At 33.7% G+C, this 17,267-nt stretch overlaps 1 protein-coding gene across 3 annotated transcripts in view; it reads right to left on the bottom strand.

Annotated features, from left to right (window-relative positions):
• The window catches only part of LOC111425737 (ribosomal protein S6 kinase alpha-5-like), a 75,241-nt gene continuing 57,974 nt past the window's right edge, over positions 1-17,267 (bottom strand). For 2 of the 3 annotated variants that reach the window (XM_023059965.2, XM_023059962.2), the window contains exons 6-7: positions 2,020-2,158; positions 1-1,972 (exon numbers count right to left, since the gene is read on the bottom strand). In XM_023059965.2, coding sequence (XP_022915733.1) covers positions 87-1,972; positions 2,020-2,158 — 2,025 coding nt within the window. In that variant the 3' untranslated portion in view covers positions 1-86. The remainder of the gene's footprint in view (positions 1,973-2,019; positions 2,159-17,267) is intronic. The other variant, XM_023059964.2, reaches the window with a different exon arrangement.

The following is a 17,267-nucleotide window of genomic DNA, read 5'->3' as shown; positions in this document are numbered from 1 at the left end:
TTAAATCTGATAGCAGTAACACGCGATCACAGGTCACAATAAACAAAAAAAATTAATAAAAAATAAAAATAAATACTTAATTATACTTAAGAACAGAGATTAATGTTTTTGCGACTTTTACTCGCGATTGTTTTCTTTCTAATTTTACTTTGTGGGTATTCTTCCAAAAAATCGCTAGAGGATTCAATTAATTTTCTTTTACGGTTGGGTGTAGGTGGACATAAAGGATCGATATCGATTTCTTGTCTTTGTTGTCTACGTAATTGTTGGTTTCTAATTCGTTCACTTTGCCGCGTTTTTTCATAGGTTTTTCTTGATCTCTTACGTTTAACTTGTTGTTCTTCGAGAGGTTGTACATTAACTTCAATGGATACATTAGATCTACTATTAACAGGACTTGTACTTGTTGATCTAATAAAGTCTTGTACATCCTCTTCCGCGAATGTGAATACGTTATTTTCAGTAGAACTTTTTGAATTTGATTTAATGGCGGACTTTGGTTTATTTGGTGTACTTGGAGTCGACTTCATGGAACCATCACTTGCGATACTTGAAGAGGAACTATTATTATCCGAAGAGCTCTTTTTCAAACGTCTTCTTTGTGCTAGTTTAGCACTAGACACATCTTGCAATCGAAAACCTTCTTTTTGGGCTCGATGAAAAGCGTTAAAGGTCGTTTGTAAATTTCTTTCGGCTGATCCACTTGATCCAAGAACGTCGGGTGTCATTAGCGGTGTTTGGGGGAAACGTTGATTTCCTTGTACCCAAGAGTTATTTCTTAAATCGATCATACGTAATCTTTGCATTGGATTGACCGTTAATAATCCAAGAACGACAGCTTTTGCTTCTTCACTAACACCATTCCAAGCGCTCGATGAAAAACTGAAATCGCCACCTTTTATTCTTGCCATTACGGCAGCGGCGCTATCATCTCTTGATCGAGCATGAAAAGGAGCTCTACCGCATAACATCGTGTAGAGGATCACCCCTAAACTCCATAAATCGCAAGTTTCATCATATCCGGACGGATCACCGTTTAAAACTTCCGGCGCCGCGTAATGTAGAGTAAAACAAGGTGTGTGCATAGGTTCTTTTTCTTTTTTAAGCCTAGCGAAACCAAAATCGACGACTTTTATCTCGGCGTTTTCATCGTTCGACGTGAACAATAAATTTTCCGGTTTGAGATCTCTATGGACGACTCCGTGCGTATGCATGAAGCTAACGGCGGAAACTAGTTTTCGTAAAATACCGGACGCTTCGGATTCGGTAAATTTCGACTTTTTTCTTATCCTATCTAAAAGTTCGCCGCCCCTTAAAAATTCTAATATTAAATAAGTATGGGCGTCGTCGATGATCACATCGTGTAAATTGACTATGTTATCATGCCCTTGACAGGCTCGAAGTAAATTGATCTCTTGTGTACAATCAGTTTTCCTACTAACGATTTTAACGGCGTATTCTTTGTCGGTTTTCTTACATACGCATCGTCTACAAACTGAGAATGAACCGTCGCCCAAGATTTCCTCGTTTAAATCAATATCGTATTGTTGAAAAAATGGTGAGTCATTGATTTGGCACTGTACTAAAGTGGAAGTAACGTCCGGTCGTTCCACTGGTTTTAATAATTCGTCCGAAATAACATTACGCGTAAAAAGCACTGACGGAGCAACATAAGAATAACCTTTAAAAATTTTATCATAATTCGGTGGTACAACCGCCGGCGAATCCGTAGGTTGCATTTGAGTGAATTCCTCGCTAAAATTTGAAACGTCCAATTCACATCTAATAACTGGTTTAAACGGTGCTGGTATTTCTTTTCTCGACAATGCTTTCCAGTCCATGTATCTGAAGAAGGGATGTCGTTTCAGTTCTTTGGCATCCTCTCCTCCACCGCCGAGTCTTTGTCTTGGATCTCTGACAAGAAGTCTACTTATGAAGTCGGCTACTTCTTTTCCTAGAGCTGATAAATAAGCTGGGTTAGTTATAATATATTTGATGAGTATGATGTTTTATACTTACAGCTTGGTATTGGCGGGGTCGTTTTTAAGATTCTTCTTGAAATTTCTTGTTGGGTGTTCTTTTCACCTTCTACTGTAAACGGGGAAGCCCCTGTTAGAAGTTCGTAAGTTAAGACTCCAACCGACCACCAATCTACAGCCTAAAATTAATAAAATAAAGTTTTGTTATTAAGTGCTTAATTATTTTATTTGTCTATAACTAAATTGTATTTTTTTTTTCAGTCCAACCGATTGTTGTTTAATCAACCCATCTTCGAAGAGTGAGACGAGTGTGCGATTTTGAAAAGTGTTAAAGGGTTCTAGAAGTGTAGAGGTTCAGGTAAGCAAAAAGTTAAAACATTATTTTATAGGTTCGTTTGAATTTAGTGTTTTCATAACAATCATATACAGGGTGATTCAGGTTTTAATCGGGAAGCTACGTCCTATGTAGTACTTGTCAAACTGGGAGTTATCAATAATCTCTGACTTGTGGGCATTAGTTTTTGCAACCTCGTTTAAACGCGACTTTGTTTTTGATTTTTTTGCAAAATACACATAAAATTCACAAAATAAATTAAAATAAATTATTTGCCTATAACTAAATTGTATTTTTTTTTTCAGTTCGACCGATTTTTGTTTAATCAACCCATCTTCAGGAGCGCGTCATTATTAAGAGTGAGACGAGTTTGCGATTTTTAAAAGTGTTAATGGCTTCTAGATGTGTGGAGGTTCAGGTAAGTAAAAAGTTAAAACATTATTTTATAGGTTCGTTTGAATTTAGTGTTTTCATAACAATCATATACAGGGTGATTCAGGTTTTAATCGGGAAGCTTTAATAGGACGTAGTACTTGTCAAACTGGGAGTTATCAATAATCTCTGACTTGTGGGCCTTAGTTTTTGCAAGCTCGTTTAAACGCCACTTTGTTTTTGATTTTTTTTGCAAAAAACACATAAAATTCACAAAATAAAATTTGATTGAATGGTTTACGTCATAAATTAATTTCAATGTTGAATATGATGTGTTTATTTTTTGAGTGATATGAACCTTAAATCTGAATTGAACTGAATCTGATTGAGAAAATAATGTCTGATAATAAATAGCTGTTTCAATATGGAAACTGAAATGAGGAGAATGTAGATATGCTCTATCACAAAAAAAAAAACATTAAACTCGATTTGACATATTATTTATTAGGATAGGGTAGATACAATGATGCATATTTCCATTTGAAATCGTTTGAGATAACGGTTTAGCTCCCGTGCTTAACCCTAAGGCAATAATAAGAAATTATGGACGGTGTTAAAAGTATTGGAGTAGTTTAGCAAAACTAACATGATAGCATCATTTGCACCAATTGCAAGAAGCATATCGTCAGTAATATTAAAATTGTTCTATAATTATTGTTTTGAAGACACCCAAAGGAGTTTAGTATAAGTGTCCATAAATTTGCTAATTTGCCAGTTCATAATTTTTAACAGTAAAACATTATTAATTATAGTAATGCAGACACAAAATATCTGAGATACATTAGATTTCTTGCTTTGCAAAGCGATACATTCTTCTTTTTTCAAAGTATAAAACTAAAAGAATATAATTAATTTCATAAATTAATTATGGCAGTGTTGATTCTAGATCTCTATTAAACAAGCCAATATGTTGAACTTAAATTGTGATGACTTTGCTATCGTCTTCAGCATTCTCACGAATTACCCTTGGTAATCCATCTGGTATTACTATTTAGGTACCAATCTCGTAAATTGTTATAACCGTGTCACGGCAAAAACGTTTTGATCCAAACCATAATTTAAACGTTTCGAACCGGCAATCATAAACAATCGCAAATTGCACAAACAATAGTACGGGTTTTAAAGTGTGGAGTAACAATTCTCTTTTAACGACTACACGAGCGCGCGCACGTATTTAGAACGCGCTTGAAAGAATGTCAAAGTCGACATACGATGTCCTTGCGCCCGGCGAAATTTGAGGAAGAAAACGAAAGTGAGTTTTTAATAGATCCAGGCAACGCGAAAGTAGCTAAACGATTGCGGAGGTGTTTCGCAAGCGAACGGCTGCCTGCCTGCCTGCTGCCAACTTAACCGCTATCAATCGCTGACATACTTTTTCCCGTTTCGACCTAGTTTAACAAATTGAATATTGTGTATAAATTCTTTACCACATCAATCTTTTCCATCTATCAATATTTACAATCAGGAACAGCAAAACATAAAAAAGTGAGATTTTATTGCCTAATAAAAAGAAAAAAAGATGTTGAAGAATTATTGTGACCAATTAACACTTATAGCGTTTGTTTGGCATAGTATTCCAAAAAATTTAATTTTATACACGTTTTGCATTTAGCCTTGTCGTTCTGCCAAATTTTTACTCTATGTTTAGAGTAATACAAAAAACATAATGATCCAGTTAAAATGAAATTATTTATTTAAATTTCTTTTTTACAATTTTGCAAAATTCCAGGATTTAGAAAATCGTGACAAATGATCATACACAACATGTTATTTGTGTGCCAAAATTAACCAAAAAAAAACAGTGACATCAAGGTAATATTCCCAAAAGTGTTCAAGGCGAATCGTAATTTGTGCTATTCACGTTTTAATTAATAATAGTCAGTCGAAAAGAATTTCCTGGAAACAATTTGCGAAGTGTTAATTTATTAAGCATTTTTTAAGTTCGGAAATTTTTGGTTTGATCGATTCTTTTTGATACAAATTTTGCAATTCACTCTTATGGTCTGGAAAATATATACATTATCGATGAACATCCCGTAAAAACGACGAGTTACTACGTGACAAGTATACCATATTGTAGCAAAAAGTACAGTTACGTTAGCTGCTTGATATTGATGAACAATGTACGAGGTTGTTTCCTGGCCGCGTTTATCGTTAATTACTCACGTTATTACATCGATAAATAAACGCTAAGAAACATTAATAAGTCGTATGAGGCAAATTAAAATAGCAATAACATCTTTTTTTTTCGACATTTCGATTTAACGAGAGTATGTACATATTTGTTTAACACTAAAATATCTGTGTCACGGCGAGAACTGTTTTTTTTGTGTTGTGACCGTGTGCCCGTAATTTCTCGGTTGCAAGGAATTTAGCAATTCATAACCAGTATTACACAAATAAATAATGCAAATAAATATCGAGGTTAAAAATAAATTAGAAAAATTTTAAACAAAATTGTTGAGTACTTCAAGTTTCTTTGATTACTTAAATATATCATATTCCATTCATACAGAAGAAATTATGACATTTTTATTGCCGTAACAGGTGTGACATTTCTTAATGTCTTACATTATTGTATAATGTAAAATTTGTTATTACGCTTGTTTAGTTTTATTACAGGTAATAGTAGGTAATTATATACTTTATTGTAATAATTCATTCATTCTCTGCTTTTATTATTGAATTTGTAACGAGGGTGACATTGTAACGTAACGCAATTTTTTAAATAAACATATTAATTGGTACAAGTCAGATAGGAATGCAATGTGATGACTTGAATTTTATATAAACTTGCTAGCACAAGAAGAGAGCGTGAATTGTCATATGTAAATAAATGCAAGTGAGCACAATAAAGTAACGTGATAAATATCGAGATTAAATATAATACGTATATAACACATTTTGTAATCTTGGGAGCTTATTACGCAGTCAAATCGATAAATCAATAAATACAGAATCAGCATAATCAAAGCGATTCCATTATTTAAATTGCAAAATGAAAAAAAATGCGTCGAACAAAGAACAAAATATCTTAAACACATATAAGTTGGATTTGAGGTACCAATAACATCCATAAAGTGCAATAAGCACAACGTCAACTCTAGTAATGGATGTTCTGTTTGGCCTATCTTCTATGCATTTGCACATAGAGAAAGTGGCTAGAACTACCTATGTACCCTGGTACTATTTACAGGTTTAAACAATATGCTCAAAACTGCTCCGACATGTCCTACCTATGGGCGACAGATGAGCTAGCACGAGAGGGCAACCCAAAACGTTTATGGGGCCAGAGCTAGAAGTTGGTATATCATTTGCGATGGCCAAACATAGGATTGGACTGTGGACTGAAGAGAGACTTCGATTACTGTGGACCAGTGCTCCTGGAATGACATCGCCACTGTGAAACCTGGGAATATTTTAGGACTTGCTCGTAGCAATGTTAAAGTTCTAATGGGTGTCTTTACTGGGCACTGCCAATTAAAGATACACTTGTTGGGATTAGCCGACGATGTTGAATGCCAACTATGTGCGGAGGAGGAGGAGACGGTTGAGCATGTTTTATGCCATTGCCTGCGTTATGCCACTGTTAGTCCTATCAGTTTCTCGATTTTTGGGTCGCAGTTTATCTCCCCAAAGGATCTGAATGACTTTTCACAGAGCAAGACATTAATGTTCGTTAAGAGCATTAGACTGCACGGTGGAATTTGATAATGTTATCTATCGGGGTACAATAGAACTATGAGGTCGCAGTGCAAGTGTCTACTCAAAATTTTAAAATTGATACATAAAAATGTTTTGATGATTTTCAAGATTTCTTGCATAATATTAAGAAGTAAGATTTATCTAAAAAAAGTTATATATGTTATTAAATAAATAAAAAATATAATTGAACTATGAAATGTGTTGTACAAGAATGACCGACTTACGAATGCCTTAAGCAAGATGTCGTTCTACATAAAATGTAACCAATAAATCAGGCTATCTCAAACACACCTAAAAAGATTAGCAACTTTGATTAATCAACTTCATTAGACAAAATGTTAAACTAGATTCTTTTAACGACCTTCTACATTGTGTTTTGTATGTTGTAGTCTGTGTTGTGGCCCTGACGAAATTTAGATTGCTTATCAATTATTAAGTGACATTTTCGAAGATAGTTGTAAATTTGGGCGTCCACAACGTGTATAAAAACTTTTGATAAATAATTTCACATCTATGTTTCGAAATTTAAACTCTCCGATGTTTCAATGTTGCATGAAACGTCCACATCAGTTCCGCGATTAAAGTGAGGAGAGAAGTTCGAAATTAACTCTTTGTTTTATTGATTTTCCCGTCGCACCAATGTATAGTATACAACAAGTGTCAGATTCCCGGTTTGTAAACACCGCTGTGATTCAGATAGTTTATGCGACTTTTTGTACTCTATAATAGATTTATCATTGATTAATTCGATATTTGTAATATTTTTAGAAAATTTGTTGTGTGGAGCAATTTGTATTATTGGTGAGTGTTTTAATCTGTTGCATTCTGTTTTCTTGGCTTGATTTTCTCGATAAACTTTGTGACATAATTTACAAGTTCTGTTCTTAGTTAGGTTATCTCTTGAGTACAGTAAATTAATCTCAAGTTTATAAAGGAAAAAGTTTATAGTAAAAAATTAGTAGACTACTAATTTTGGATTAAGCATGTTTTCTAGATTATCTCTAAATAAATGAGAAATTCTCTTCTATATTTCTGAATCTAGGATTTTTGTATAAAAGTTAATGGCATTATACATAGATATTTTTTTCTTATTGTCAGTTTATTTATGGTATGTAATTAGAAAAGCTGCCAGAAGCTCTGCTAAAATCCAACTTTAAATAACTTAACCAGTCACGTAAATACCGATACAAAGCTAACAAGTTTAATTCCAAAAGCTAACTGGTTTAGACATCAATCTATTTTTTGCAATAAATTAACACGTGCTGGGTGGGTAAAAGCAATTATGTGCATCTTGGACATCAATAGTAGTTACTACCAGTTATTATTAATAGTACTTAGTTATTGTTCCACAGCAGCAATAACTTCTTCGGTGCGCACTGTATGACATTTTTACCGATGTGCACAATCAATTAGAGTAAGTGTGGTGCAAAAACGACGACTCATGGTTATGGAATAACTTGTTCTGATGAACGATCATATCGAGCTGAAAGTACTCTATATCTAACAAGTTTGGTGTTGCTTGTACAACCACCGCAAACACACATTTAACATCGATAACTTCAGTAACTTTCGACAATCACCAGCAATATGTGGTCAACACATAAAACTTTACATCAAACTTTCAAACAAATTATGTTTTCACCTTGTGTACTTTTCTTATTAAGAAACCGACGTGGATTTTTCGTAATGAGGTCAATTTCGTTTCAAAATTGCAATAATTTGCTGAGTAATTTTAACAAATCTTAATTCTCCAATCTTTTAAGTTTTTTTAATAATGCATTCAAAGTTCATGATTACATGATTAAGATTTTACACCATGTCCCTTAATGCCCAACCTCATTGTTATAGAACCATGTTTCAATTAAAGTGAGTACATCAGATTTACTTTGTTGCAAGATTACGTCGTCATCAATTTTATGTCTTAAGCATCGTAATACATTGAATAGCTTTTAAACTTATTTCTTAAGATATTTATATTTATTGATTGATTTCATAAGTTTACATCATTAATTTTCTCTTTAAGTAATGTTATAGAAAATTATAGTAGGATGATTAATATTCCTGCAATTTTTGTTCTTATTAGTTATTATTGACTCTGCTCTACTTATTGTAGGAAAGAACTTTTGCATAATTTTAACTGGTTAAGAAGTTTCGTAATTTGTCGCCATCGGTGGAAGCGGATTTGCGAATTTCAGTCCCCGACGGCCCGTTATTCTACTTTCACTGCGCCGCCGCGCGCTATTCCGTTACTCTCTTTGTCCCACTTGCGACACCGTTACGTTCTTGAGCGACCCATTTAGGTGTAACACTCTCAGGTGCGCGCTGTTAATTTCAAAGAATCTTATGAAATAAAGATAGAAACGTTTTGTTTCATTTTGTACCTAAATCAATTTCCAAACTCTTTTGTACACGTTAATTTAATCTAACAACTTCGACATTTCAAGCTAAATAAGAAAACTTTAAAAATTATTATCTATAACCTTGTATAAAATGTACCTATGTGTAAACTAATCAACGAAATATTTAAGCATGATAATTAAACATAACGTAACTTTGTAAATATGTATTTACAAACCGAAAAAGAATGTCCTATCAAAGTTATTCGTTTTAAATAATATTTTTTAGCAACCATATAGTATTACTCAACGTATTCTACATTTCGAAAAACTTTTTAAATGAGCATAGTTTTCACACATTGTTGGAGTGAAAAGTTCATTTAGCTTTGCGTAATTTAACAACGATTTTACGGAAACATTAAAAAATCTACACGTGCTTGTCTCGACCGTGTGCTTAGCGTTTTTCAGAGAATCATAAAAGTTAATCGTCGCCGTGAATAGCAACCTTCGTTCTTTGACAACCTTGTATGCGAAAATCCCAATGGGATAATTGAAATTTTTAAGGGAGAAGATTTATGACGAAAAAAACTTTTTTTAATGAGAAAATCTTATCTGGAAGTAGAAAACGATTTAAAATAGACACTGTAACAGTAAATGCTGTAATAACTTCCGAGGAAAATTAAAATTTCTAGGAGCGATATCGATGCGATAGGAAAATACCAATGACGATGGCGCTAAAGCAAGGTGAAAAATTAAAGGTCATTTCGAAGGAAACGTAACAAACGGTTCTTTTTAAGATTCTACAAAACTTTATAAACAGTTGTGATTTTTTTTAACTTCTAAATTTGGATATAAAAAGAAAATAGGTCGTTATGTAATTAAAAAAAAAAATAAGTTTCTATAAAAAGAAGAAGAGAAAAAAACAGAAATAATTGTTACAAGGACAGAGTTAAAATTAGAAATTGCCTTCTTTAATCACGTGCAGTCCCAACATTTTTATTTACTGTTTATACGAGTCTTAACCCAGGATATATTTGGAGAGAAGAGATATTACCATCATAAAAACCTTACGCACCAAAAATAAACTTGTCTAAATGGGAGAAATTGTTACAAGGACTATTATTTTCAAGCGAAATGAATTATTTTCTTTTAATGCTTTAATGTGTCAAAACACCTTTCATTTTAATATTGTTGGAATGGCTAACTAAATTTGTTTGACCCCTTTAATTTAATTAAACTTTTGTTTGCAACTTTAGCGATTTCACATACAAGAGAATTCCATAATTCAAATCTGTCGATATCAATTATTACCTTATTTTATTTTTTTCTAACATGAGTGCGATATTAAAGTTTTTTTTGTAGTATTATCTGTTAGCTTATGTTCTAATTTATTGCCAGAGCTCATTATCAGTGAACAAAGGATTTATATATTTTGGTAACTAATATTTAATTGAGGTTGAATGGTAAACAAGCATTGAGATAATATGTTTCATACTCTATACCATAAGTTTGAAGCTGACAATGCTTTTTTGTACTGTAATAGTGTCAAAGTATATGTTAGTACTGTTACAATATACTACAGATTTGCTCTATTTTGTTCGTATTTAGTTGTATTTAGTCGTATTGTTATTCACTCAACTGATTTCTTTATTCTTCTTCCAGACTCAACTTAGTGTTGCTTTTAATGATTATGTCATTCGCATAAATATATCTATATCTACAGTTTGTTATGGCGTTACACAGATTACGAAGAGCATACACCCTAAAATCCTTATCACCCCATGTGGAAGATTATTGCAATTCGACCTTTCTCCCTTCCATTCCCAACATTTGTTTCCAAACCGTTAAATAGGACCTTAAAAGTATGGCTACATTTCATCTCATCCCCTTATGTTCTAATTTAATTTAATAACTTTATCGAGATAAAGAAGATTCCAAAGGATTTTTATGTCATCATAAGCTACCATTACAAAGGGTAATGATAAGATAAAAACAATAACAAAAAAAGCATATAATGAAGAACTAAAACAATTAACAATTTACCTTCCAAGTTTACAAAGCATGGGTAACTGTTATAATTGAAGAAGAAACCAAGAAACCACCAAATTCACTGAACATTGGCAAAGAGATACTACAGGTGCTGCCGGGATGACGTTGAGGAGGAATGGGAGGAGATGTGTAGCAGAAACACCGGAAAGACCGAAAGACCGGAAGACGAAGAAGAGCCTGCGTTCTGATGTATGCTGAAAGGCGATTCTTGTGATGTCTAAAACGTGGCGAAAAAGTTGGATTGAATTAGGTTGGGTTGGGTTGTATTGACTTAGGTTGGGTTGGGTTTAATATATGAATAAGCATAAATAGCATAGAAAATCAGCTTTCCGTAATTACTAAGCCTACATTTTCCTGGATAAACATTAAAAACCAATTCAATACAAATCGAAGAACGTTCGATTTTGAATACCCTAAAGAAGTATTGGAAACTTCTTTGAATCTGTTACAACGTCTCTGGTACCCACAATTAATAATAACACACCAGATCTAGGGAACATATTAACGTTTTGGAAAGCGATGCTTTTAATATGGATATAATTAAGTCTATAAAAATTGTTAACTATTTCTTATGTTCCAAGAGAATCGATTGACAGTAGATTCTGTTCTTAACGTTTCCACTTACATCCTCGTAACTCCTAATTATTTCTTTCTATAATTCGATTTATTTATATATGCAGTAAAACAAATATTGGGAGCGGTTTAACTTTCGAATGTAGATACAGGTGACAAGAATCTTTCGCTTCTTCATTCAACTCAAAGCGTGTCAAAATCATTGTTCCTTCATGCTCGATAAAGTATTATTCCATTAATATTCTCTAGATGTTTTGAATTCATTTCTACAGTTGCAAAACAAATTTTCTTAAAAATTTCCTGTGTTTATTCCACTTTTCAGACTCGCCAATAAACTTGAATTGTTACGTTTGCTTGAAGGCTGTGGAATTATAAATTCTGTTTCGAGAAAGCACTCATTGTGCTTATAATATATTGAGAGAAAGCTCTATGAAACACCAATTGGATTACTTCGTATAAATCAGTAACTTGAATACTAATACTGGCTAATTAAAGCTTCTACTTCGTCCTCAAAGTTTTACCACAACTCTTGAAGTTTTTTAATACGGTATACAAATATACTGGATTTAATTGTAGATATTTTGGATTTTTTAACGTATAGGAAAAATAAAAAAAAACATTTAAAAAATTTTACTTTCCATTCCGAGTACAAATTCAAATTTCGAAGAACAATTATTTTCAACGAACTATTTAATACATAGAATTACGTAGTTTATTGGGAATTCCGTATTTTTCTTCAATCGTACAACACTAAAACAGTTCGTTTATCGTTTTAACGTGATCGTTTTAACAAAACAGTTTTGCCGCTGCGCGCCTATAGACGGACCTGCTACTATTTTTGGTTCAAAGGTTCGCGTATAGTCCGTTTTCAAAGCCTATTGATAGATAAGATTCGCGATCCCGTTGCGCAATGTTGACACGATAATCTCAGCTGATGTGTGAACTTTATGAACATTGGATGTTTACCGAGTCAGTTTAGCGTTATAAATTGTTTGGTTTTACAAACTAACTAAAAAACTTAAGACGTCTTAAAATGTTTTGAGGTTGTTTTGAAAATGTATAAAACGTTTTGTTTGGTTTTATATTTTCATAAATTGTTTTGTTGAGTCAGGTCATTTTCTTTATTTTACAAATAACTCGTTCTCTTTATCTTGTAAACTCAGCTTAGCGAAATCGATACCGTTTTGAAACGTGGAACAGTTATGCAAATGGCTTCTTCTGATTCCTCCCTTTCCTCTCCGTTTCGTTCTTATTTTTTCTTTTTCCTTCGATTGTTGAAAGAGGTAAAACCGGACATTTTCCACGCGGTGGGGTTTTTCCCTCCGCGTGTTTATGCGATCTCAAGGAGATCCCACGTTCCGGTTCCGTCTCTATGCGGTCGGCGCTGTCGGTTTCGGTACTTTCGTAATTGGCCTCTACCTCCTCGGACGAACAGAATGTCGAGTAACTGTTGTAACACTTTCGTGCCTCCGGATGGATACTTTCCACCGATTCTCTCTTCTTTCGTTTTTCCTCATGTTTACTTTATCTCCTACTACTCTCTTAGTCTAAGTCTATAACGGCGTCTATTTGCAACGGAACCGGCTGTCTTCACGGTTGCTTCCTAACTAGGTTTATAGGTTAAAAATTCACTCAAATAAATTTTATGTTACAGTCAAGTCTTTTATAAAGAACGTTTTATTTCAGATCTAAATAGATACTATGTATGTAAAATTCACTTTTCAAACACAATAAATTGGATGGAACCTAAAACAACAGTGCTATTTTATAGAGTGAATTTCGTTAGAAACAACTCTGGAAGTGAAATCGATAAGAATTTTCAGAACACTACCCAGCACGGGGATGTAATTTAGCACCAGGATAATAATGTAGGAGAATAATTTGAGTTGGAGAAGGTTCAAAATATTTATGTAGGCACACAGTTGGAAGCAAAGTATAACAACGACGATACGCGTGACGACAAGTAATTACTTTCAGTCGGGTAACGTCTTTATTACGTTGATATGCGGCTATAATCGCGTACTTTCCGGTTATCGTTAATAATGATAGAGAACCACCCCTAACACACCTTCTACGAGAATTACATTCGAACTAATAAACCATTCCATTATCCTTTAACTTTCCGAGCATGATCTATTTAAAAATGATAATCTTCGTGAATTGCTATTTTTGCTGATTATCGATGTGACACTGGAGAAAGAGAATGCTGATCAGAATCTTTTATTAATCTGTTTCAAGTATTTTCAATGACTAACTGCTGAATTTATCTCTCAATCAAAAATGTTGCAGCTTTAACTTTTCGTAGTTCGCAGAGCGAGGTGCACTGTTTATTATCGCAATTACAGCCATCTTGACATTGTTAGTTTTATACACGTTGTGGTATCTTTCGGTTAGAATAAAATGTACCGCGTTTTTGTTATAAATTCGAGCTAAGTTTTTGATAAATGTGCACCTTATCCTTAGAAACATATAAAATATTAGCTTGCTCACTGGCTTAATCTTAACATTAAAGCTGTTATGAGGGAGCGTGATCTGGTAATGCACGTTTTCTGTATTACTATCTAGGCAAGAGTTTATCGAACCCGAATCAGGTAAACATCGACGTCTACGCAAGCGTTGTAACCATCTTTGTAAAAACCACTCTTAAGTATAGTAAGGTGACACATCTTTCATGAATAAATCTTGGAGTGTTTCATTGTTAACTCATTTTATGATCATAATTATTCCGAATTCCATAAATATCTTTGCATCGCTGCTCTAATCAAGAATGCATAACACACGGATCACAATGAAATGATCCGTTTCATTGTGATTGATTTTGCACTCCTTAACTTTAGTAAACATTTCAATTAGGTTGATATAGTTGTGCTCCTAGCTTTACTGAGATTGACTATAGATAGTGGCCACTCATATCTAGGAGAGGCATTTCTTTGTTAAGAGTGGTTAGCTTCAATCTGGTGTACTTAACACATTATGTAGTGTTGCGCAGGGTAGAACTCTTTGTCCTTTAATTATCGGTAGTAAATATCGGTTGGATAAGATGCTTACAATCGGCTCAACATTTTTTTTAAGCGCAGCAGTATCAGGTGCTATGGTCTTGTATTGAACCCGAAGAAAACGCAAACTATTGCCGTTAGTTCTAGATTGCTTCTCATTAGATTGTTTGATTTTTGCCCTCATCTTGACTTGGCGTCTGCACATTATAGAAGTTGGTAAAAATTAAAGTTTTGTCATAATGATCCAAATTCATTCATTCATCATATTTACTTAAATCGCCTATAGAACCGGTTTAGTTATATTTTCCAATAGCCTCCTGAAAATCTGGAACAGTTACAGCTAAATTTATTTCTCTTTGGCAAGTTGGCATATTTAATTGCTAATTGTTTGTTCGTTATGTTATATCAGTACTAAAATAGCCATCTTTCTATTGGCGGGATATTAATATTCGGGTCTAATTTAACTTCTCCTAAATTACTTCTAAGTGGATAACATTCTGGACGCTGTTGTGAAGAAACTCATTTGTGCTAAAAGTTCAGATTTAGCTGGACGAAATGCGTGTTGATCAGAACTTGAACCTCAGCCACGATGATTTGCTTGAGATGAGAATAAATTGAGAATTGTTACTATAGAGTTACTAACATGCTATCTTGTTAGCCTGGGTAGTCACGTCTATGTGACATAAAATCACCTTGGAATATTTACACTCCATATGACTACAGTATTTCGAAATGTTAACTGATAATCTTTCTGAATACTTCCATGCAAATTTCCGCTTGTTATCTTCTTATCCACTATCGACATGCTACTTAGACAACATATATACTTTTATTATTCCATTGAGATTTTAATAGACTTGAATTGAAGAATTGAATACTTTTTTTGGTTTTTATGGTATTAAATATTACGATTTTATTTCATTTTTCATTTAACCTAATCGTTTAAATGTTTAACTAAATCCATTACATTCTGAACCTAAATAAACTTTCCATGTGAATAACCCAAGTTCAACAACTTCTTAACACAGGGGGAACAGCAACAGTAATTACAAGAGAATAACGAAGACTTAGAGCGCGTAACAGGTATCAAGTAGCCTTTTGTCTCGGACTACCACGTGACATAATTAGCAGTCTGTTAATAGCGTCAAGTTCGGGCGCGTGCATCCGATTCGTTTTGTTTAAAGTGTTGGTGATGATTCCCGTGGACGACCTTTTTAATAAAAATCGTCGTCGACGACGACATCGGAAGTTTTCAGGCGACGTCGCGGGGCGGAACGGATGAAAGGGGAAACGAAGGTCCCTAGTAAACGTGAAGGGTGGAGGTCGGGTCGGTCTCACCCCTCAATTCCCTAGGGTGGAACCAGGTCTGACCTAATACCGTATGGCCTCGATACCAACGCCGCCCGTCGACGTCGTTTCTATGTGGGTTATTACAACGGCGCCCACTTGTTTTACGTTTCCATCCTCTCAGGGTTAATGAAGATTATGTAGATATTGTATAGATGTTATACAGGGTGATTAAGTGACATGCCATGTAATTTTTTATAGTAAAATCTGAATATTTACAGCTTTTTTTGTTATGGTAGTTTGAGTAAAAACGGTTATGTGTGGTACACTTGCATGAAAACGGTTTACATAACACGCTACTGTCTGTCGAGCGGTGTACACGTTTTCATAATCGAGTAAAGGTCACAAAAATAACTGTTTTGGAACGACGTTTGCATACCAAAACGCTTTTCTTAATAAAGGAAAAAGTACGGGTTTAAAATAAACCCAACCGGAAATTTACGTCTTTGTTTCTAAAACTTTTAATATCTCCGTTTTTTACGAGTAAAACAATGTTTAGATTGTTGAGTGTATACAATGATGTTGTTTTTAATTAATTATTTAAAAGTAAACGTAAAAATTCGATTAGTGTCATTTGTAACGGCGCTTAACTGTAACTGGTAGTGCAGAACGAAAATTTAATGAAGATTTCACTTGACGAAGCGAGCGGGACTCTACGGTCATCGCAACAATACCCACTTTCACAGAGAAAGTTTATAAAAAAATTACATCAAAGAAACTTGGTGATTTCCGTAAAACAGTGTTGAATTTATTTGAAAAAAAAATGTTATATTTTGATTCTTACATCATTTTAAAATTGGAAAAGGGAAAAATTGCGAAGCTTTTTGAATGAATTTATTTAATTCAATTAAATTAAATAATTAATCTCATTAATTTAAAAGTATGTACCTAGGCGGTTTTTGGTTTTAATAAATTTGAATAGATGGCGATAAAAGCTACTTTTGCAAATAGATCATGTTAGCGATTTTTGATATTGTCGTGGTCTTTGCATCTTTGAATTAAAAGTTTTAGTATATTTAAATATTTACCGTCATTCTCAATCTCTATTTCATAATAAATGAGGTTAATACAATAAGCGGTTTGAAGCATCCCCTATTTTACTTGTTGTGAACCGAGGATTAAAACCATAAAGTTCTTTAAGAACACGAGTTATTAGATGCAATTAGAAAGCATTAAGAGCAATTAAAAATTGAGATGTCCAAAGAACCATTGGAAGTTATTCCAAGTAATTGAAAGCTAATGAGAGGTGTTTAAAGCTTGTAATAGCAAAAAGTATCAGGAGCCACTAGATAAAGATCAAGGGCAGCTAAGAGCTAGTAAATTCTGAGTTACTTAGAGATATTGATGTACTGATAGCTTTTTGAACCAACGCGTTTTGTGAGCAACAAGGCTCAGTAACAACGAAAGATATTAGAAGCTATTCGGCGTCACTGAGAAGAATTTGATTGGGATGCAGAATTACTAAGAGATTAGGAGTCATTCTGAGTAATTGAACGCTTTTGACAGATATTTCAAC

The sequence above is a fragment of the Onthophagus taurus genome, chromosome 1, assembly GCF_036711975.1.
Source record: "Onthophagus taurus isolate NC chromosome 1, IU_Otau_3.0, whole genome shotgun sequence".
Taxonomy (NCBI): Eukaryota; Metazoa; Arthropoda; class Insecta; order Coleoptera; family Scarabaeidae; genus Onthophagus; species Onthophagus taurus.
The sequence above is the reverse complement of the archived record's forward strand: the minus strand, read 5'-3'. Positions and strand labels throughout refer to the sequence as shown.